Source organism: Martes martes (assembly GCF_963455335.1).
Source record: "Martes martes genome assembly, chromosome: 15".
Taxonomy (NCBI): domain Eukaryota; kingdom Metazoa; phylum Chordata; class Mammalia; order Carnivora; family Mustelidae; genus Martes; species Martes martes.
In genome coordinates, this window is record NC_137903.1 from 31,875,148 (window position 1) to 31,897,511 (window position 22,364).

The 22,364-nt window shown below is 37.6% G+C and overlaps 1 protein-coding gene across 2 annotated transcripts in view; it reads left to right on the plus strand.

Moving 5' to 3' along the window:
• Positions 1-685: 685 nt before the first annotated feature.
• The window catches only part of DENND1B (DENN domain containing 1B), a 256,368-nt gene continuing 234,689 nt past the window's right edge, over positions 686-22,364 (plus strand). Inside the window, exons 1-2 of one of the 2 annotated variants that reach the window (XM_080824962.1) lie at positions 686-1,232; positions 3,357-3,421. In XM_080824962.1, the coding sequence (XP_080681088.1) occupies positions 1,216-1,232; positions 3,357-3,421 (82 nt within the window). In that variant the 5' untranslated portion in view covers positions 686-1,215. The remainder of the gene's footprint in view (positions 1,233-3,356; positions 3,422-22,364) is intronic. The other variant, XM_080824961.1, reaches the window with a different exon arrangement.

Consider the following 22,364-nt stretch of genomic DNA (forward strand, 5'->3'; position numbering starts at 1 on the left):
GGATTAGCTTGGCCTGTTTCTTCATCTATAAAATGCTGACGCAAGTATCTATCACATAGAGTTATGGTAAATACTGTGACAATACCTATAACCTGCTTAACAGGTACTTTAGTGCCCTGTAAATTTTAGCTTTTTATTTTGGCCTGCGTCACCCTCAGCTGTGCCCTCCCAGAGCCCCTAGACTGCTGTTCTACTAGGCCTGCCGCGTGGAGAATGTGTCCAAAGTCAGTCTTTGGCGTGCTGCGGTCCTGTGGTATAAGAACGTCTGGCTTCCATATGTGCAGGCAAATGGAGCACTACCATTTTGCTACTAGACAAGGCTATTTAGCAGGTGCACATGTCTGAACATTCCTGAATCAGGAGGGGGGCAGCTCTGGATTTCAGAGAGCAGTAAGCAGGCCACAGCTGGAGTGGGGCAGGAGCCGGGAGCATCAACCTGAGCTCCAAAGTGCAGTCTGAAGCGAAATGAAACGCCCCAAAACGACGAAGTTTCTAGCAAACAGTACCTATTAATTGGTGATCCGATTCCGTGTGCATATATGGTGTGGAAAACTGCAAATCGAGGTACTATTTCAATTACTTTGCTTTCTGGGTGGGTTGTAGCCCTGGAGCCTGGAGTGGACCCAGAAAGGAAGTCGGCTGGTCCAGGGCTGAGGACACAGGGGGCACCTTGCGTTTCTGGCTCAGTTACAAAGCGGTACGTGGGCCATTCGGGCAGACACTTGCGCTCCACTCGACCCTCTGGGCACTCTGGGCGCGGGGACCCCGCCCAGTCTCCTCCTCAGGCTACGGCCCGCGGGCCGCGCGGCCCAGGTGAGGCCGCCGGGCGCGCCCCCGCGCGCCCCTTCCCCCTCCCGGCGACTTCCTGGTTTGCAGAAGGTGCAGGAGCCGCTGCGGGCGGCCCCGGTCGCAGGAACTGAGAGGCCCCAGCCTCGGAGGCGGCGGGGGCGGCGGCCGGCGAAGACGGGGGCGGCGGCCGCGCCTCCGCTGTTGCTGCTGCTGTCACAAAAAGGCTCTGGGGGGTGGGGTGGGAGGCGGGGAAGCGCCGGGGGCGCCGCAGACATGGGCCCGCCGCCACCGCCGCCGTTGTGAGTAGCCTCCTTCCCCGCGTGGCGGCCGGCGTGGGCGGGGGCGGCGCGACCCTTCCAGCGCGGGACAGTGGGCTCTCAGGCCGGCGCGGGGGCGGGACGGACAGCCCCACACCGACATGTAACCATGGACTGCAGGACCAAGTGAGTGGGGGTCGCGGGCGCGCGGGAAGGGGGGTGGCGTCCCGCGGCGGCCGGCCCCCCAGACGGCGACTTTGGCCCGGCCCCCCGTGCGCGGCCGGCTGGCGGGACAGCGCTAGGCCGCAAAGCCTGCCCGGCCCCGCGTCCCCGGCCCGGCGGGGTGGGCGCCGCGCCTCCGGGAGCGGCCGGCAGCGCCCCGGCGACGCCCGCATCTCTGGGTAGTGGAGGAGGCCTGGCGGCTCCTGCCACCCCCCGCTGTGGGTTTCTTGTTCCTCCCGGAGTGTGGCAGACGTGACTGTCGGTTGCCTGTGTCTTGCTGGTGTCCGGGAGGGCGTCAGCGCTGAGGTTAAGCGGTTGTTATTTACAGTATTTCCCTAACGTGAAAATAACCATTTCATTTTTAAGCATGGTTATCAGTTTCCCAGATGTTTTCTTCCAATTTTTCTTATACAATTAGATTGGCTTCTCATAGGTGTTTACATAGGCACTGGGTATATGCATGGTGGTATCCCATTAGTGTATTTGTGTCTGCATCAGTGGATATTTTTCATCAGGAGATTAATTATGTAAAAAGCAATTTGAGTAAGTGTGGTGATTTTGTTTTGGGTCTTAGAGGTATTAGGTTTATGTTTATTTTTTTTTCCCTGAAACTCACTTTGCAAAGAATTTCTTCTTCCCTTACTCCCTGTTCATGCCGCCACCCCCCCATTTAAAATAATAGATATTACATATATTCGTATTAGTGTGAAAGGTTTGTAAAGTTTCACAGTATAATTGAATCACTATTTAATTTTTACACCTAAGAGATTCTAAAAAAAATTAGGAAAATGGGAAAATTATGTGATTTAAAATTATTTTCTTCAGGGTTTGACATGGGGGGGCTGCGTAAGTGTTTTAAAAAGTATGCTTTTTGACATTAATTGGAACATGAGGGAGGAGGTCACCTAAATGCATATTATTTCCATTGAAACAAGTTAATAGTGGATGGGCTGAGGAACTGTATATTTGCAGATTAATTTATATAGCTTGTCACTTCCTGTGATTCTAGATTCTTGTAATAAATTCAGAAAAATGAATGTTTATTTGGAAGCCAAAACTGGCATTACTTTATTAAAGGAAGTGCATATTTAAAACAGCTAATGTACAAAGACACTAAGTTCTCCTTCAACAGGAATAACAGATTAACACTTTGGTCACGTGGGCATTGTGGTATCAGATTTTGCTTCATTTCTTATCTTCTAGCAGAAAGAGATTAAAACAGAACGGTTAAAGAAAATGTGTCTCAGTAGATTTCAGTTTGCTTTTTGAAATTAAACCAATGAATTGGTTGAATGTGTGAGAAGTTAACAAAGAAGTGGATAGCTTCTGAATGAAGCAAAGCAATCTTACTGTTCCTAGTGGGAAAATCTAATATTAAGGTAGATGTCTATTTCTAATTACTCTAAATAGACATAAAACAAGGTTTTTGTTGGTGTTTGTTGTTGGTGGTGTTGTTAGCCTTAGAGTTTATATACAGTGCACTACTTTATTTCAAGAGAAGCATATGCAAAGTGTCAAATTTAGGAGCATTATAACTGTGTTATGGTGGTCTAGAATATGGCAGGTGGAACCAGGTATTCATCATTTACATCAATACTGCAGGTCCTTTAAAAAAAAAAAGCCTGGGGCGGGGTGTGGGGGGGTGGTGGTGGGGGGAAAGCCTGAGAACCTCCTGGCCAGCTTTGTTGGCGGGAAAAGGTAGAAATATTTAGGAGCATACTGGCTTTCCAATTTTGATTCAGTAAGGTAAAGTCAATGCTTTACATTTATATAGCACTTAATATTTTATAAAGTACTTCCACATAAATTAGTTGATTTACAATCCTCAGAACTATTCTTTGAAGTGAGCGAGGAGGCACTTTATAGACGAGAAATCAGGCTCAGAGGTTAAATGTTTGCCCCAGGTCTCAGAACTCCTAAGCCTCTTACATTACTGAACTGGGAAAAAAACCAGTTATTTTCTACATTGTGCTCGTATAGTTACATAGACTACAAAAAGATCAGTTTTTAGAGTTAAGAAAGCATAAACTCTGCAGAGATGCTTTTTTGTCATAGGAAATAAATAAAACAAAATTATTTTTCTTTCAGGGAAAATCCAGAAAGAACCTTTGACTTGGTATTGAAAGTGAAATGTCATGCCTCTGAAAATGAAGGTATGTATGTTTTGTTCATTCTTAAAATAACTGAGTCTATCAAAACAAGTGTTAGTTTTGTAGATTGCTAGAACATGATAGTATCAGGATAATAAGAGTACTAAATGTATATTCTGCATCTAGTGTCTGAAGGTACTGTTAATAAAGTAGATGCTAGGTTTTTGCCATGAGATTGTAGAAACCATGAATGTCATCTGTGTGGCTTAAATTTCAGGTGTACATTAAGGCCATATAACTTAGAACTCAGCTTTATCGTTTGTTGATGGAGTGATCATTAGTTTTGGTAGTAGGGCACACCTTTTCATTTTCTTTCATTTGTCTTTGAAAACTTAGCTCCTTTTTTAAACATTAGTGAAAATCTCTTGCCAGTACATGGAAGCCACACCAACTCCCTCTAATGTTTCCAGAATGCAGAATGCAGAATGCAGACTGAGTAGCCCCTTCTTTTGGATTTACTCCAGTAGCAAAGCATTTTCAGAGAGAGGTAAATAATGGTGTGACATCATTTGGAAGGGTTTCACCTGCCAGTTCTATATAATTTCCTGAAAAGACAGGATACTTTTGTCAGTTTCCCCTCCACTTTTGTCATATACAATATGTATGCATCAAGGGGTGGTGTGGTGGAAAGGAACAAGGGCTGTCTCTTCTTGTTTATTTCCTTTTTGATGTGTCCTTGTGTGTAATGTTTTCCAGTGTGTGATTTCACTTGCAGTGTACTTAGATGCTAGATAACATGGTGATTGAGTGTGGGATTTTGTAGAGATGAGTTGTCCATTCTAAAGACTTAGGGGAAAGTCTGCTGACCCTCTTAGCTCCAGAAACAGACCAGCAATTATATGCTCTTAAGCAATTTGGAGCTGCACACCTTAAAATAGAGAAGCCCAACCCAGCTTGTGGTGAAATGGGCATGGCTAATTTTAGGTAGGAAGTCACACATGTTCCTGACTCCACTGGCCCTGCCTGCTGTATTTTTGGCTTGTTTGAACTGTAGCTGTGATCAGGTTTGTCCCCAGGCAGGGACTGATCCTAGGTTGTAGGGAGCTTTTTCCAAGTGAAAAGGTTATCTTTTGTTGTCCTATATGTATTAAAGTTGGTCTATTTACATTCTTTCCAGGCACAACCAAGTTTTCTTTGAAGACTCAAATGGATATATGTTTTTTTTTCAGCTCGAATTTAAATCTATTCTTTAGTGTATTTATGGTAAATAAGTCTTCAGAATAACCTATACCATAACGTTAGCAAGGTGGGTGAATTAATGCTCACCCGATGTGTTTGTAAAACAGGCTAAATTACTTTGGAAAATACGATTTCTTTGTAATTTTAAATGCATGCTAAAGTGATTTTGATACAAGGGTCAATCTACCTTACATAACACCTGATCTGTGCATGTGTCAGATTGTGACCTTTCCATAAAGACTTGTGAGTGTTTTACTCCTTCCTTCCTCCCTTTGCCCTTAGGAACTAGTTATTCCAGTTTTTATCTTCTTCTTGTGCCCTTCTTTTATTTCTTTCTTGCCTTTTTGCTGTTGTTATTGTTAAATCACTACTCATTAGAAACATCTTCTTGTGTATTTTAATAGTTTATCCAGCACAGTGAAGTTGGGAATATGACAAATGATGAAAATAAACACTTCAGCCTCCCTGTAGGTTGCAATTAATCCATTCTACCCATGTATTCCATCAATATGACTCACAGGCAGCAAATTCTAAAGATTTTTAGTAAAGCTAAAGTCAACTGTATGAAAAGCATTAACAACTTTTCTTCTTTTAGTTGTGACTTAAATAGTATAAATATGACTAATATTTTAGAGTCTAAAAAATTATACCTTTTTGAGCTTCAAGTTGAGACTTTAATGTTTCTAAATGTTTTTATTAATTTTCTACTTTATTGATAAATATTAAAGGGAAACAGTCCAGAAATTATTAAAGAGAGTTACTGAATATTCCTATTTAACTGTCAATAAAACCTATTTATTTATTACAAACAAACCTGATATGTGTATCCATTTGTTTAAAGTAGGATAGTTTTTTGTTTTTTGTTTTTGCTAACATTCGCATGAATATGGGTGACCTTCTTATATAGTAATAAACCTGGAAAACAAAATGTGTATATTAGAATGTTTTGGGGTCCAAATATAAAACCAATTTAAGTAATGAGGGAACTTAGTAGTTTATATAAGAGGATGTTTAGAAGCAGATCATCAAAGATCCAGGTTCTTTCTGCATCTCAGCTCTGCCACTCATAGTAATTGGTATCATTGGAAGATTTAGATTCCTGTGGTTATGGGATGGTGGTCAAGAGAAGTTAGAACTCTGGTTTCTCTTTAATGACCTTGGGGGTGAGAGACAGTGGCTTTTCATGGCACTCTGCTTAAAGCCAGAAAATTTCTTTCCCCAGAATCTTCCAGAACATTGGATCCCAGTGGCCAAAGGTGTCATGAACCTACACATTCCTAAAACAATAATTGGTGGGGTAGTGGTAGATGGATGAATGGTGAGATTATTATGACATTATTATTAAACAACTGGCAAGGAATAGGCATTGGGAAATCAGTTAAAATGTTCTCTGCATTTCTTAGAATATTGGTTTATTTATTTATTTTTTTTAGATTTTATTTATTTGACAGAGAGAGTGTGCTGGGGTAAAGGGGGCAGAGGGAGAGGGCTTGATCCCAGGACCTTGAGATCGTGACCTGAGCCCAAGGCAGACACTTAACTAACTGACTGAGCCACCCAGGGGCCCCGCTGGTTTATTTTTTGAAGACTATCTGTTTGATCCAATAGAAAACACCATGCTCAGGATAAATTTGTTTTATGCTGAGATTGGTGATATTACATTAAGATATTTGGCATGTTTCTCTTATTCATTTAGAGAGGTTCTAAATTCATTTATTTTGTGTAGTTTACTTCATAAATATCTCCAGACACAAATTATTATTTATCTGAGTTTTACTTGGTGTTTTGAAATGGTATTAGTTTTTGAAATATAACAATACAGCTACCTCTGGTAAAAGGGTGATCTTCATTTGATCTATTGCTGTTTGGACTTGTTTCAAAGACAGTACATTGGTTTTTTTAAAACAGCACATTTTAGAACATTGGGAAGTAGTTTCATATGGAGGGCCTTAGGAATTGAAAAAATTGCCATGAGCGTGGTTGGTTGTGTTTCCCTATCATATTCCCTGTTGTTAGCGGAACCGGTTCTGATGGTGTCTGCCAGACTGGTTGGCCCATATATTCACGGATGTCTCCCTGGTGGGACAACTTCCCTAATAACTTCTGCTGCAACTAATCAAGAGTGAAGCGCCAAAATTTAGATCTTAATACTCTCCCTGGTAGATTTCCGAGGGAATTGCTGTTGTCACTCCTCACTGTCTTTGATGCTTCCCAGCAGTCAGCGGCGTAGAGCCAGCAGTGATGGCCTCTCCTCAGTTCTAACAGCAGAAGTTATTGTTACCACACTGTCCCTGCATTCCCTGAAGTGGTGCAGGACTTCAGGGAACTCAGAAGTCACCCGTCCTCAACACAACGTTGACGATGCTTCCTCTTCAGGTTTTTCTTTCAGGCAGTGGCTTTGGCACTCTAGCTTTCTCTTTTATATTTTGTTGATGACTTACCTCAAGTGGTAGTTGTGCTGGTTGTGCTGTGCTCAATTGTAGCTGTCATACATGAACTAACTTTAAATCTCACGGACATCCTATGGGAGGGAAATGTTTATCTTCATTTTGCAGGTGAAGAAACTGAAGCACAGAGAAATGAGGAAACTTGCCCAAAGTAGTCTGGCTCCAGAGTCTGTATTTTAATCTGCTACTTTTTTTTTTTTTTTAAAGATTTTATTTATTTATTTGACAGACAGAGATTGCACATAGGCGGAGAGGCAGGCGCAGTGAGAGGGAGGAGGAAGCAGGCTCCCCGCTGAGCAGAGAGCCTGATGCGGGGCTCGATCCCAGAACCCTGGATCATGACCTGAGCCAAAGGCAGAGGCTTAACCCACTGAGCCACCCAGGTGCCCCTAATCTGCTGCTTTTTAATAGATTTAATCTAATTTAAAAAGTCTGCTCCATTGTCTCTCATTGTGTAGTGACCTCGAATCAGCTCAATATAGGCTGCATTATTACTATGGGAGGAACTATTAGAGTTTAAACCATATGCGGTATGGGTATATGTAATTTTAAACAAGAATGCAGTTTCTTCTCTGAAATTAATGAATCAAGGGTAATTCCACACAAAACAATTACTGAACTTTTTCCTTGTGATTATTGATGCTGGCTCAGGATATCCCCCTTCTGCACTCACTACTCCTCATGTTTAGGATTTATGTCTCCATGTTTAAGTGAGTCCTTGCTCTAACTGTCCTAGCTATTTATTCGTAGTTTTCAACACATCTTTATTAGGTCTTGTTTTCTTTATTCCTGTCTCTTTAGGTGGAAGAATTTCTCTTCTGAACAAATCCTCCTTTGTTACTGACTTTCCACTTTTATAAACCCATTCAACCCAGTATCAAGTTATCCACCTTTCTGATCATTAGCTAGGTTAATAGCTTAACTGCCTCTTACTTTTTTCTTAAATCAGAACTTGGACCTAGCATAGTGCCAGCCACTGGTCAAATTAATGATCAGATAAATTCACTGAGAGCTGCTTGTTGAAGAAGTGATCTGATGTGTGCGCTGGTATGGCAAGAGTAGGGACAATAGAAATAAGTGACCATATGATATGTATCTTGGACCAGTGGGTTTGTTTAGGGATAGTCTGTGCTTAAACTCTTCCCATTCAGGACCCACATTTGCTTGCTGCCTTCTCACATCACAAGATTTATTGGGACGGTTGCTGTATGTGTATGTTTTGGAGTCTACCTTCAAACCTATTTGTACCCATCCACACATAGCCAAAACCCAATAAAAAACCCAACGTTTAGAAAGTAGAATTGATGAATCATACATATGATTAAGTGGTTTAGGAGACTTTACATATTGCCTAACATGGAAGAAAAATCTGTGAGTCAAATGCGGTTACCATGTTTTTGCTCTAGCTGTGTGTTCCTTGCAGAGCTCCTTCTGAGTCCCTCTCAATCTAGATGCACGTGGATGAATTGGAGTTATCACCACTGAAAGTATTAGCTTTATATCATAGATTTTTGAAGAAAATGAAACTTTTATTTTCTCATCTTTGCTAACCTGGAACAAAACTTAATGTGGTTCTTTAGAACCATACCTTTGAGATATGTCATTTTGGCTTTATAAAGAAGATAGTTAAGAATAGCTGTACTTTTATATTTGGCTTTGGAACATTATGTGCTCCCTGACATAGCCGTCTGCAAGTCTAAGAAGCAAATCAAATGTCAACGTCCAGTATTTGTTGATTAACACTTTGATAGGGATGCTGCGGAGTTTATATTTCAATAGTTTGATTATGACTTGTCTCATTAGGTGCATTTATTTGTTCACATGTGCTTTAGTTTTGCTGCTTTAATCCAAGGTCACTTCTTAATTTTTAATGATGATTCCCACCGTTGCCTGTGGGGTGTGGAGTGTCTGCTGCTGTCCTCTTCACAGTGGTGTGCTGTTGGACTGGTGCTTGGGCTCTGCGCTGTGGCCGCAGCGTCACAAGTTTGTTCAGGTTTTTTCCTTGGAACATTCTTGTTTCATTGACCTTCAGGATAATATGTTCCTGCTATTCTTTTGATAATATTCTCTCATTTGGAGGATTTTCTTATGTGCAAATAGTATCCCTCTTTCTTTTCCTCCAGATTTTTATTTTTGATTGACAAGGTAGAGGACAATAATTTATCTTTTAAAATATACATTTTAAAGGATATACACAATATTAGCAATAGGCATTTTGGAGGTACTTTAAGCATGCAGCCATAGTTTTATGTAAAATAACAACGAAAATCAAGGGCATTAAGTGTGAAGTATGTTCTCAGTCAACCCCAAAAGAATCTTTCTTTACTGGAAATACTTTTTAATATTTAACATTCAGAAATTTTTTCTAGTTTCAGACTCTTTGGCTTACACTAAAGTAATATTATACAAACTAGAAGAAAGTTTTTGCTTGAAAATTTTTTTAAAGATTTTTTTTTTTTCACTTGAACCAGAAAGCATTAGAGATAGCTTTAAGAAACCCCTGAAATGCTGTGGTGTTCCTGTATTGTTAAGTTTAATGGTTTTCCTGTTGTTGTATTTATTTTGGACATAGTTAGACTCATAGTTTATATAAATTAAGGATAATTTGATTTATTCCAGGTAGTGATTTAATTTTAATTTGTAGGAAAGGGTATCTTGTTTCCCATTTCTATAGTGGTTCATTCATTTTTGCTTTGTGGGAACTTGCCAAAAGTGCTCTTCAATTGATTTTTTTAGAGGTATTTAGGAAGTTGGTACCACTTGGGGTCTTAGGGCATATTGCAGAAGAGGACAGTAGAATAATAGAACTGGAAGTTTCCTTAAAGAGCCCCTAATACAACCTAGTAGAGGGGAATTGGCTTTGATCGATCTTAGAAGTCCTGCAACCCTGTGCTTTCACCAGGTGCTGCAGGTGACATTGTCTTCATGCTGTCCCATGACTGCATAGAGATGCTTGCTATGAGCGTGAAACAGGCCTTCCCCATGCCAGGCACACTAGTTTTAAAGCTACCCCTCTTCTCGATACTTTTCAATAACAATTTCTTTAAGTAGGTGGTGTTAAACTTAATGCATTTATCTGATTAAAGTAATTCACAGTGAGGTGTGAACAACTGATAGACAGCCCTCAAGGGAGCATTTTAATTTTAAAGAAAGCCTTGTAAAGTTGAATTAATTAAAAATATGCGGTTTGCTATAGTGGAAAGATCTCTGAACTAAAGATCAAATGTGCCTCTGTCAGTTTCTAGTGAGGTTTCTACCATTTCTTCCCCCATCTGTATTGACACTCCATTTATAGTTTGTGATTAACAGCTTTAATAAGTGTGTAAGTGTATTTATATATTCAGTGAATTTCATTAAGATATTTTTGTTATAAGCTTTCAATTAATAAAGCTATAGCATTATGGTTTTAAAGCCTTATTTACTGATTTATTTTTTCTGACTTGGCTTCCAGTTAAATGTTTTACAGAAATAGAAATAAAAATTAACTATTTAGTATTTACAGTATGTCAGTAAATGTGCTCAGAGCTTCTATTTCTAATTTATATTCATGACAACCACATACAGTAGGGGCTGTAAACCTTTCCATACAGATGAGGAAATGGAAGCACGGAAAGGTTAAATAACTTGCTTATGTCACACAGCTCTAACAGATGGGGTTGGTATTTGAACCTGTTTTTTCGATTCTAGAGCCTGAACTCAACCATTACACTATGTTGCCTTTAAAATCCAATAGTCATCCCTTTATAATAGCATTGAAATTTGTCTCGGCAATTTTTGAAAGTCACCCATTTAGGAAATTCCTGGCTAATTCTAGGCTTGACCAGAGTTGTTGTGATACTAATTTTTAGTAGACATCAAAAGGTGACAATGGGAAGAAGAATGTAAACACTGTATAAGATATTCAGTTCTCTATTATTCATTCATTGAATGCTTCTGAGTGTCAGACACAGATGAAAAGCAGTTAAAAAGATGACGTTCTTGGAGTTTCAAATCACTGATTTTAATAGTGTAGGAAGGGTATGTAAGAGTTTGCAGTGTGTAGCACTGAGTCTGAAGAGGGCACTAATTCAGCTCTGTGTGAGGGGAATGGGGGACAGTGGGAGAGAGGGCAGAGGGGAGAGTCAGGGATCGTCCTAAGGTGGTGGAGGGAGAGACAATTAGATACTGTCTTGTCAGCTCTCAGTTGGGTACCAGGCTGTTATTTCTCTGAAGTTGGTTGGAGTTTTACTTCATATTCAAAATCTGGTGTGAATAAGAGTAAAGGATGTATTGCTTTTAGTATAAACATTTATATCTAATGAAAACGATTAAGAAGCACTCACTACTACAGTGTAAGCTGCCCTGGCAGGGGGTTGTTCAGGTTTGGTTTTGGTTACTCACAGCCTAAAACAGCATCTGATCTAAGGTGTGACTTACTGAGCTGTCGAAGCACTATTTTCAAGGTACTGAAATGGCTTTTAAGGTAAAGGAATAGAAATTGTAAAGGGTATTAAGACCTTAATAATTACTATTAAATTCATTTTTTCTCTTAAAGTATAACAACTGTAGAACAGATGAAATTTGTAAAAGTGAAGCTAGGGAAATAAAAGATATAAAAAGAAGTTGCTGAGTAATCCTTTTGATATCTGTCTTGTGGCAATTATATTCTGTCTTGAACTTGATTTTTATCACCCTGACTTATGCAACCACTGGATTTTAGGTTTTTGAGGATAAGTACCTCTTTGGATCTCTTACAGATTTTCAGAAAAACTGTCTTCCATATGGATGATGTTCAAATAAGTTTTGTCAAGTTTCACTTTGTTATTAAAGTAAAGTTAGTAAAAGTTTGTGCTATATTTTTAATACCTGTTTTAGATTTCTTAAATCTTAAAAAAACTTTAATGTAAAGAACTTTGAAAGGCTGTAGATTTTTATATCACAAGCAATAGATGCTGTTTTTAAAACTTTTTTTTTTTTTAAATAGAACTGTGTTGATAAACCACAAACTCTGTAGCTTCGTAGGCAGAACTGGTAAAGATCAGATAGAGCCTTTTCCTCTTTCAGTTCCTTCTTATTTATCATTTGAATCTGAAAATAAAGTCTAGAGCTATCAGTTTAGTACATCTGATGGTCTTCTGCAAATGTGTAAGTGTCCAGAAATTAGTCATTTCAAAAGAAATTTGTCTTAGTTTGGTAGCAGAAATGGCACCAAGCATAAGGATGTTTGTAGTATTCAAATGTATCATTAATTAAAATTAAACTGTCCTTTAAAATGTTGTCACCTGGGTGATTGTAAAATTTGCCTTCCTTTTAATTTTGACAAAAGAGTATTTGAAATAATTTATGAATTTGTATAGAAAACTTTGGTTGAAATGAAACCCCGGTAAGTCCAGGTGTGTTTTAATATGCTAGAGCACTGTATGTCCTTAGGTTCTATGCATTTAAGGTACAGTTGCTTTGAAATAAACTTGCATTTATTTCATAAGTAAGTGGTTCAGAAAGGATTCTTAAATGCCCCCCCCCTTTCTTTTTTTGAGATTCCAGTGTATTTTGGATATGATATTTGGAAGAGGAAGTTGGTGTTTTTTTTTTTTTTTCTTGGAAGAGGAAGTTGTTTAATATTTGGGGAATCTTTTTCAAGGTCTTGGTCACTGTTAATCTTTTATATAAACTAAAATAGTGTTTTAATACTTGCAAGCAATTAATGAGGTTGGTTTTTTGGTTTTGAGAGAATAATGTGCTCTTTTTATTTTTGTGCTTATTTCTACAGAGAATGTGAGAACTAAATTTTGAAGTTGTTGTTTTGCTATAAAATGTGTGATTTTGGTAATGAATATATGCAGGATAATTATTAACAATAAGGGTAACACAATTTCTTCAAGATTATATGTTGCATGTATTTGTTGTGTATGGGTTTAGACATGTTATTGAAGAAATAATAAGCAGAGAATTTTTATGTACTAAAATATTAGTTTCCAAGTTCTTAATGGTTACTGTTGTGTTTGTCAATGACAATGTTTACTCTGAAAAGTGGAAATATTAAAACTGAATACTAGTTGGAATTCAGAGTTTTAGTTTACTTTTAGTTGTAAATATTTACTTCATTTTTGGCTTAATAGTTGAAGATATAAATGAGTATATATATGTATATATTATATATTATTACATAATATATAATATAAATATACTGTGTCATTGTCCTAAATTTGGCTTTTAAGGCTAATGTAGCTGTCAAAAATTCTTTATAAAGCCATTATGAAAGCCATTTACTTATGGTTTACTTGGCTGGGAATCTGTAAGATCTTTTGGCAATTTTTTGGACTCATTTCTCTCAGGTATTATCCAGGTTGGCAATGATCATTTTTTTTTTAATAGATGGATATGGAAAGAAGAAAAATGGCCCTCATATCAAAATTTGTACTTTAAGCCTTGTATCGTATACTACTACTTTCTTATTTGTGAGATATTCAAAATGGTAGTCCAAGTATTGAAAATGAAGTTACTGAGTACTACTGATTGTCTTCTAAATCATTATAGTAAGACTGAATTATATTTAGCATGGTTTATGGTTTATATTTTTATGGTATTTTAATTCTTTGAAAGTATATGATTTCTGTTATGTTTAATAGGTATGTATAACAGATTTAATAAATACAATGTATATATTCTTTAAAACATACTGTTAAATATGACTAGAATCTTACCTTTTTAGATAGAGCTGAATTTAATCTGGTCAAATCACAAAAATTATTTTTATGTTGTTAATAAGGGACTTGACAATACTTATTCTAAGTTAAAACTCTGCATTTAAAAGCTAAGGTTGAAGAGAGTAGAGGATGGGTGGCTTTTGCTTAATTTATGCGTTGGAAAAGTCGACAAAGCTAGAGCTCAGTGCTCTTTAAGAGATATCTTCCTCCCACACAGATATTTTTAACCCAGAAGGACAGAATGTTGAATCTTCTGCAACTAAGGGAAAGACTAAAGACTATTTTATACTTCTGGTATCTGTAATCAGCAAACTGACCCGATGAAGGCCTGCTACCTGTTTGTACCACCTCATGCCATCTGCATGGAGGTGTTAAATTTTGGAAATTGTATTTTTGCCTTGTTTCACTTTTACTTTTTGTTATATTTGGTGTTTACTTTTCTTTCATTAGATATTTAATGTTTTTATATTTTTAACTGTTTTAGTTTATTCTTTAGCTTTTACTTTTCATTGTACTTTGCTTTTCTTATTATTTTGTATTAATTTCTTTGGCTCTTAAAATGTATTGTTTAAAGTATTTAATGAAATTTTTTTTTGGAAAAAGTTCTGCTCTTTAATATAGAGTGCCCTTTGAATGCTTTTTCTAATGAGGCAAGGAAAGCTAGAAGAGGAGGGTGAATACAGGCATACTTTATAGATATTGTGGATTCTGTTCACACTACCATAATAAAGTAAATATCACAATAAAGTAAATCAAGTGAAATTTTCAGTTTCCCAGGGGATATAAAAGTTATGTTTACCCTAGACTGTATTTTGTTAGGTGTGCAATAGCTTTATGTCTAAAAACAATGTACATGCCTTAATTTTAAAAATATTGCTAAAAAACACTAAGCTTCATTTGAGCTTTCAGGAGTCCTAATCTTTTCGCTGGTGGAGGATTTTGCCTAGATGTTAAGGGCTGCTGGCTGATCTGGGTGGTGGCTGTCAGCAGTTTCTTAAAACAAGAGATGTTTGCTATAGTGATTGACTTTTCCTTTCATGAAGGATTTCTCTGTGTGTGATGCTGTTTGATTGCACTTTACCTATAGGTAAATTCTTCCAGAATTGGAGTGAATCCTCTCAAATTCTGCTACTACTTTGTCAACTACGCATATATAATATCCACTGTTGTCTGATATCCTAATGTCCCGACATCCTAAATCCTTTGTTGTCATTCAGCAGTCTTCGGTCTTCACAGCATCTTCACCAGGAGTAGATTCCATCTCAACACCACTTTCACCCGTAAGAAGCAACTCCTCATCCATTCAAGTTTTATCATGAGATTGAAGCAATTCAGTCCTATCCTCAGGCTCTGTTTCTAATTCTAGTTCTCTTGCTCTTTCTACCACATCTGCAGTTACTTATTCCCTGAGGTCTTGAACCCCTCAACATCATCCATGAGGGTTGGAATCACCTTCTTCCAATCTTCTGTGAATGCTGATGTTTTGACTTCTTTACATGAGTTGTCAATGTCCTTAATGGCAACTAGAATAGTGAACTCTTTCCAGAAGGGCTTCTCCTTACTTTCTGCAGATCAGAGGAATCACTATGTATAGCATCTATAAACCTTATGAAATGTATTTCTTAAGTAATAAGACTTGAAAGTAAAAAAAAAATACTTTTTGATCTATGGGCTGCAGAATGGATATTGTGTTAGTGGACATGGAAACAACACTAATCTTGTACATCTTTTTCAGGGCTTTTAGTGACCATGTGCATTGTCAATGAGCCCTAATATTTTGAAATCTCTTTCTGAGCAGTAGGTCTCAACAGTGGCTTAAACTATTCAGCAAACCATGTTGTAAACAGATGTGCTGTCATCCAGGCTTTATTGTTTCATTGATGCAGCACAGATAGCATAGGCTTAGCATCATTCTTAAAGGGCCTTGGGATTTTCAGAATGGTAGATGAGCACTGGCTTCAATTCAGTCACCAGTTACATCAACCCCGAACAAGAAAGTCAGTCTGTCCTTTGAAGTTTTGAAGGCAGGCTTTGGTTTCTCCTCCCTAGCTATGAAAGCCTTATACAGCATCTTCTTCCAATGTACAGTGGTTTTGTCTGCATTGAAAATCTGGTGTATAGTGTAGCCACCTTCATTAATTTTGTCAGCTAGGTCTTCTGGATAACGTGCTACAGCTTCTGCATCAGTACTTGCTGCCTCACCTTGTACCTTTATGTTATGGAGACTACTTCTTTAATCTTATGAACCAGCCTCTTCAAATTTTTCTTCTACAGCTTCCTCACCTCTCAGCCTTCATAGAATTGAAACAAGTTTGGGCCTTGCTCTGGATTAGACTTTTGCTTAAGGCAGTGTTATGGTTGATGTGATCAAAAACTTTCTCTGTGTCAGCAGCAGTAAGGCTGTTTTGCTTTATCATTTGTGTGTTCACTGGAGTAGCATTTTTAATTTCCTTTAAGAACTTGTCCTTTGCATTCACAACTTGCTATTTGGCTCAAGAGGGCTGGCTTTCACCTTCTCTTGGCCTTCGACCTGCCTTCCTCACTAAGCTTAATCATTTCTGGCTATTGATTTAAAGTGAGAGACATGTGACTCTCCCTTTCATTTAAACATCTAGAGGCCACTGTGGGGTTATTAACTGACCTGATTTCAATATTGTGTTTTAGGGAATTGGGAGGCCTAAGTATAAGGAGAGAAATGGGGAAATGGCTGGTTGGTGGAGCAGTCAGAACACACTCAAACATTTACTGATTGAGTTTGCTGGCTTATGAGGGTATGATTTGGGGTGCCTCAAAACAGTGGCTCTAGTAATAATCAAAGATCACTGATCACAGATTGTCATAACAGATGTAACAATAATGACAAGTTTGAGATACTGTGAGAATTTCCAAAATGTGACACAAAGATAAAAAGTGAGCAAATGCTGTTGGAAAAATGGCACCAATACATTTGCCTAATGCAGGGTTCCCACAGCCCTTCAATTTTAAAGACACAGTTATCTGGAAGCACTGTAACAAAGCACAATAAAATAAGGTATGCCTGTATTATGCAAGGTAGTTGTGGGAACTCTCAAAATAGACTGGTGCTTTCTCTTTAATCGAATATGAATAGATAGTTAAATCTCTTTTTCAAGGTGAACAGAAATAAATGGGTTTGGTGATAAGATTTTCTACAAGCCTAAAGTCTGGAATCCCTGGCACCTGGGTGGCTCAGTCGGTTAAGCGTCTGCCTTCAGCTCAGGTTCTGACCCCAGGGTCCTGGGATCAAGCCCCACATCAGGCTCCCTGCTCAGTGGGGATCCTGCTTCTCCCTCTGCCTACCGCTCCCTGTGCTTGTGCTCTCTCTTTCTCTCTCTTTCACATTAAAAAAAAAAAAAATCTGGAATCCTCTTATGGCTAAACACAAACAGTGTCTTATAAACATCACGGTGGAGTGGAAAGTTATTAGACCAAGAGTTGAAACATGGCTTTTGGTCCTGGCTTTACTACTTATTAGTTATATAACTTGGGTGAGTCATTTAACTTCTATTTTTCTTTTCACAGTTACAAAAAATTTGCAATGAATAGCTCAAGAATTGTTATGAAAGTCAAATACAAAATGACATGAAAAGTTCTTTGTAAACTGTACTGTGCAACACTACATAGATATAAACTTCTATTTGGTTTCTAGAGGGCTGGTGGTATTTTATAAAAAAGCGTGATCAACAGAAATTAAGTGTTAATGATGAACTTTCCTTCTGTTTTGAAGTATATGATCCATCTGGAAGAAAGAGATGCTAAAGAAAGGTCTCATAGTAACTTCCAAGTCCCCCATTTAATATTGTAGATGTGCCAGAAATAAGGAGGATGGAAGATGGTAATGTATTTTAGGCTAATGAATTAGTTTCATTTTTAAAGGGATGTTTAGCAGAGAATATAAATTTGTGGCACTAAATCTGATGGTACTCATTTAAAGGCTTGTTGGCATCCAGAGGGATTAAGCATGATTTGGAAATTGCAATGTGACTTTTCTTTGCACTGCTTTCTTCCAAATTTTTCTTACATGGACAGACTGCAGCTGAAAGTGGGAATTCCAAACCCGTATAAAATTTCAAACTTTTAAGAGTTAATATTGACAAGCTAGAAGGCAACTAGAATGGAAATAAACTAAGGGTTCACATTTCTGACAGCGTGTTTGGTGAGATGAGATTAAGGGTAATGTTTTACAATGTAGGGTTCTCAATAGAAATGTTACCAGTTGTGAAGTATGTTGGAACTGGTTATGAGTTCTGTGTAAACTGATAATAAGTGTAGCAGTGTGTGAATGATTAGATGCTATAACAAATGCAAAGCCATCCCAGTAGTGACTTAACTCTTTCTTATCTGTATTCCTATATAACTTTCTTGAGTGAGTGCTAAAGGAGTAGTGTAGCTGTAGTTAGCACTAGAAATTATATGCAAACCATGGGCTATTTTATCAATGCTACAGAACAGAATAAGCCACTGATTGGATAAATAACTGATGATTGAAAATTATTCCAATGTTAATTACTTAAAAATTTATTTAGATTTTTACAGAATCTGGATTATGTGTGTAAGAGTAGATTGTGAATATGAGTGTTGTCTTTTATGTGAGAAGTAATTGATAAGAGTGGAGAACCACTACACATACACTAAAATCAGTTAACCTTGAAGCAGGATTCTGTTGTATCATTGATACAGATCTTTTTCAAAGATAATTTCATAAAGTTTATGAAGTTTACATTTAAAAAAATTTTATTTAAGACCATCCTTTATATTCCTGAGTTCTCAGTAGCAGTGTTCCTCAACTTTATTCATGTCACAACATGCACAGAAAATGTCAGTATTTGTATGGACATCTGGACAAATGGACTTCATGCAATGGTAAGGAGGTAGCTTGCCTCGGGCTTCCTAGGCCTCATGAATATTATATTCTCACTCTTCTTAACCATTAGAGGGACCCAGACTGGGATATTCTCTTTATGGTTTCTTTAGTGAGAAAAGAATCTGTTCTTTCATTCACTGTTTTTGTTCACTGCTGTTTGATGCTTAACTAGGAAGGCAGAACTGTAATGTTAGGCTGAAATCAGAAGAATTTGGTAGGAGGCCTAGCTTTGTATTAAGACTTGTAACCTCTCTGAGCTTCAGTTTGTCTTTAAAATGAGTACATTAGCAATCTTTCCTGTTCTACCATAAAGCTGTGATGATCATTGGAGAGAATAAAATATATGCATATGCTTTTAAATAATGGTTATTATAACTGAAACAAACTGCAAGTACCTCCCTTTCATAACTTGCAAGAAGAAATTATGGGATGCTTTTGATATGTATGTAGTGTGTATGTATATGCATATAATCTATAATGATACAGTGTCTGTCAGTGAGGGCTTTTGACTCCAAAGCTAGGAGGATAAATTTTAAAGATTTAATGACTATAATAATTGGGGATTAATGGAGGATGTATTACATTTATTTAAATATTTCTTTCTATTTTAGACTAAGGCCTAGTAAATTCTTTTAATAATCATTCTAATTATGGATTCTGATAAATATTATAAAATTTTATATTCACCTATCTTAATGATTTTTTTTAAAAGGGAAATGAATAAAATTCAGTATTAGTAATTTACATTTATTGAAAGTCTGGATATTCATACCATTTTTTTCCTAAATAATAATCAAAGCTAAATGTCTAATGGCAGCATATTTTAATTGATGGAAAAACACCCAAGAGTAAATAGCTTCTGGTGTTGCAGACTAAAGCTGCAAAATAGTGGTTATGTTAATTCTGTGCATCACAATTGACTAAGCAAAATATTTTTCTCAATCATGTTAGACTCTATATTTGGGATCACTCCTGGAACTTTTATTGAATAAGTAGTCTGATACCATTGATGAAAACAAGGTTTTTGGTTTTTTAGCATATATTCATAATATTCTTACAGAATCTTAATGGAGCTCTACACTATTGCTAGAGTGGGGCTGGCTATTCTGATCATGTGAACAGTATATGTGGCAGTCTTTGCCTGGCCAAGGGGCTATCAATCTTTATCATTAACTGCAGTTTTTCTCAAACTGGGGTCTGCAGATTCTTATGTTTGAGATACCCTGATATCCAGAATAAGGTCTACATTTCAGTCAGGTATTCTAGGTCATCCATGACCTGGACTCAGAAGACCATTTTAGACATTATTTTATTGCTCCACATCACTCGTGCTCAAACAAATCTTAGGTGATTTTTTAAAAAAGATTTTATTTATTTATTTGTCAGAGAGAGTACTAGCAGGGGGAGCAACAGGCGGAGGGAGAAGCAGGCTTCCCGCTGAGCAAGGAGCCTGATGCGAGACCCTGTGATCATGACCTGAGTGGAAGGCAGGTGCTTAACCGACAGAGCCCCCCAGGCGCCCAATGCCTTCAATTTCATAAAGTGACAGTAGTTAAGCTTGCTTTGAGAAGTAGAAAATTTCACTTGCCTATCTCTTGTATAATTTCTTTTCACCTTGGTATATATTGTAAAGACCTCGCTCCCCTAAAATTATAGTTTGAAAATATTCTTTCATTAATAGTTTGTTTATTATAAAATTTGGAAAATCTGGGGCGCCTGGGTGGCTCAGTTGTTAAGCAGCTGCCTTCAGCTCAGGTCATGATCCTGGGGTCCTGGGGTGGAGCCCCGCATCATGCTGCCTGCTATGTGGGAGGCCTGCTTCTCCTGCTTGTGTTCCCTCTCTCTCGATGTGTCTCTCTCTGTCAAATAAATAAATAAAATCTTTTAAAAATTTTTTGGAAAATCTGGGTTTCTTTTTTTTTAAGATTTTATTTATTTATTTTACACAGAGAGAGAGAGCACAAGTAGGCAGAGAGGCAGGCAGAGAGAGAGGGGAAAACAGGCTCCCCGCTGAGCAGAGAGCCCGATGAGGGGCTTGATGCCAGGATCCTGAGACCAAGACCTGAGTTGAAGGCAGAGGCTTAACCCACTGAGCCACCCAGGCACCCCAAAAATCTGGTTTCAAATCCATTTGTACTCTCTAATGTATGTGACTTTGGGCAAATTGCTTATCTTTTTTAATGTCTATCTTTCCTCATGTATAATTTGGATTTAATAAACATAACCATTTCACACTGTCATGTGAGAAAGTATATGTGGAAAAATGACAAATTGTAAAATGCTATACAAATTTTATAAGAAATTTAGATCAGTTTATATCTATATAAGCTTTTCCTTGACCTCTATCTGGAACAAGTAAAGAAAATTTGTCATCAAACTTTTTCTTTCATTTTCAAATTGTGTACAATTATTTATTTATTTATTTTTTACCTGAATGACTAATATAACTCTTAATGTTCCTCTTTCTTTTCCCATATGTTTTGGAAATTAGTTGGTAAGGTTGTTTGTTCTATACTGTGTATTTTTAAATAATGCCAGTTCTCTTTTGCATTTGTGAGCACATGTTATTTTTATTGAGAGAACCATTGTTAAATCCCTAACGTAAGATTTTTAAAAAACTTATCTTTTGCCCTGAAGAGGTGCTGGACTACTCGTTCTGTTCAGATTTCTCAATATTGATTGCTTTATTTTCTTTTAATGTCTCTCCTTGTTTTGTCTTTGTCTGTTTCCTCCATTCATTCATTTTTCTTTTGTTAGCTCTTCCTCCTGGCCTTTCTGTTATTTCTCAGTATGCTATTTCCTCCTGCTTTCTGCTGTGGAGACCATGTTGTAGTAGTCACTGCTTCTTTCTCCCTTCCAGTCACCTTCATGTGCTGTGTCATTACCTTCCCCAAGCCCGTCTTTAATAGCCAGCTAGTTTCACAAACATTCAAAGTATTCTGTTAAAATTTTAATCTCTGTGACATGCATCTATTTGTTGTTTCATGGTTTGTTCACCCATCCATCCACTTATCTATCCAGATGTATAAAAAGTCATTCTTGATGCTTGCAGGAATGCAGACCAGCCACTACGGGATTTATAACCTGATACGAGAGAAACATATATAAGATTTATTAAATTTGTTAGATTTTAGACTCTTTCAAAGCCCCGTCTATAACTGCTACTCTCAGCAGAAGAGTGAATGCTTGAGAGTCCAGAAAGTATAACCAAATCTGATAAAGTTTTACTTTGCTCTTTGGTTTTACTAAGTTTTTTAGTCTGTTTATTTTTAATATTTGTCTATTTATTTATTTACTTACGAGTTTTGGGGAAGCTCTCTAGGTCCTTAAAAAATTACCCCTTCAGCTTTTTTTAAAAATTTAATTTATTATTAAATTATTAATTAATTTATTTAAAAATTAATTTAAAAATTAATTTTTAAATAAATTAATGCGTGGGTGAACTCAGTGTCAAGCTGATAGAGCCTTTGTTTCCTGATGGCTTCCTCTTCCCGTCAGTTTTGGCAGCATTTCAGTAGGAACCCAGCACTGACCAGGTGGTATACTGAATGACAACTTATTTAATATTTTGTATATTATTGCCAGTGCCTGTAAGTAATTCCAGTTCCCTGGCCCAGTCATGCCTAGAACAGAAGAATTCAGGTCCGTTTCTGTGTAGTGTCAAGTTGTTCTTGCTGCTAACGCAGCTTAGATACAGGTGTGAGAACCAGCATCTGTCTTAATCCTGGGCTGTAACTCCATTCTTCTACCCT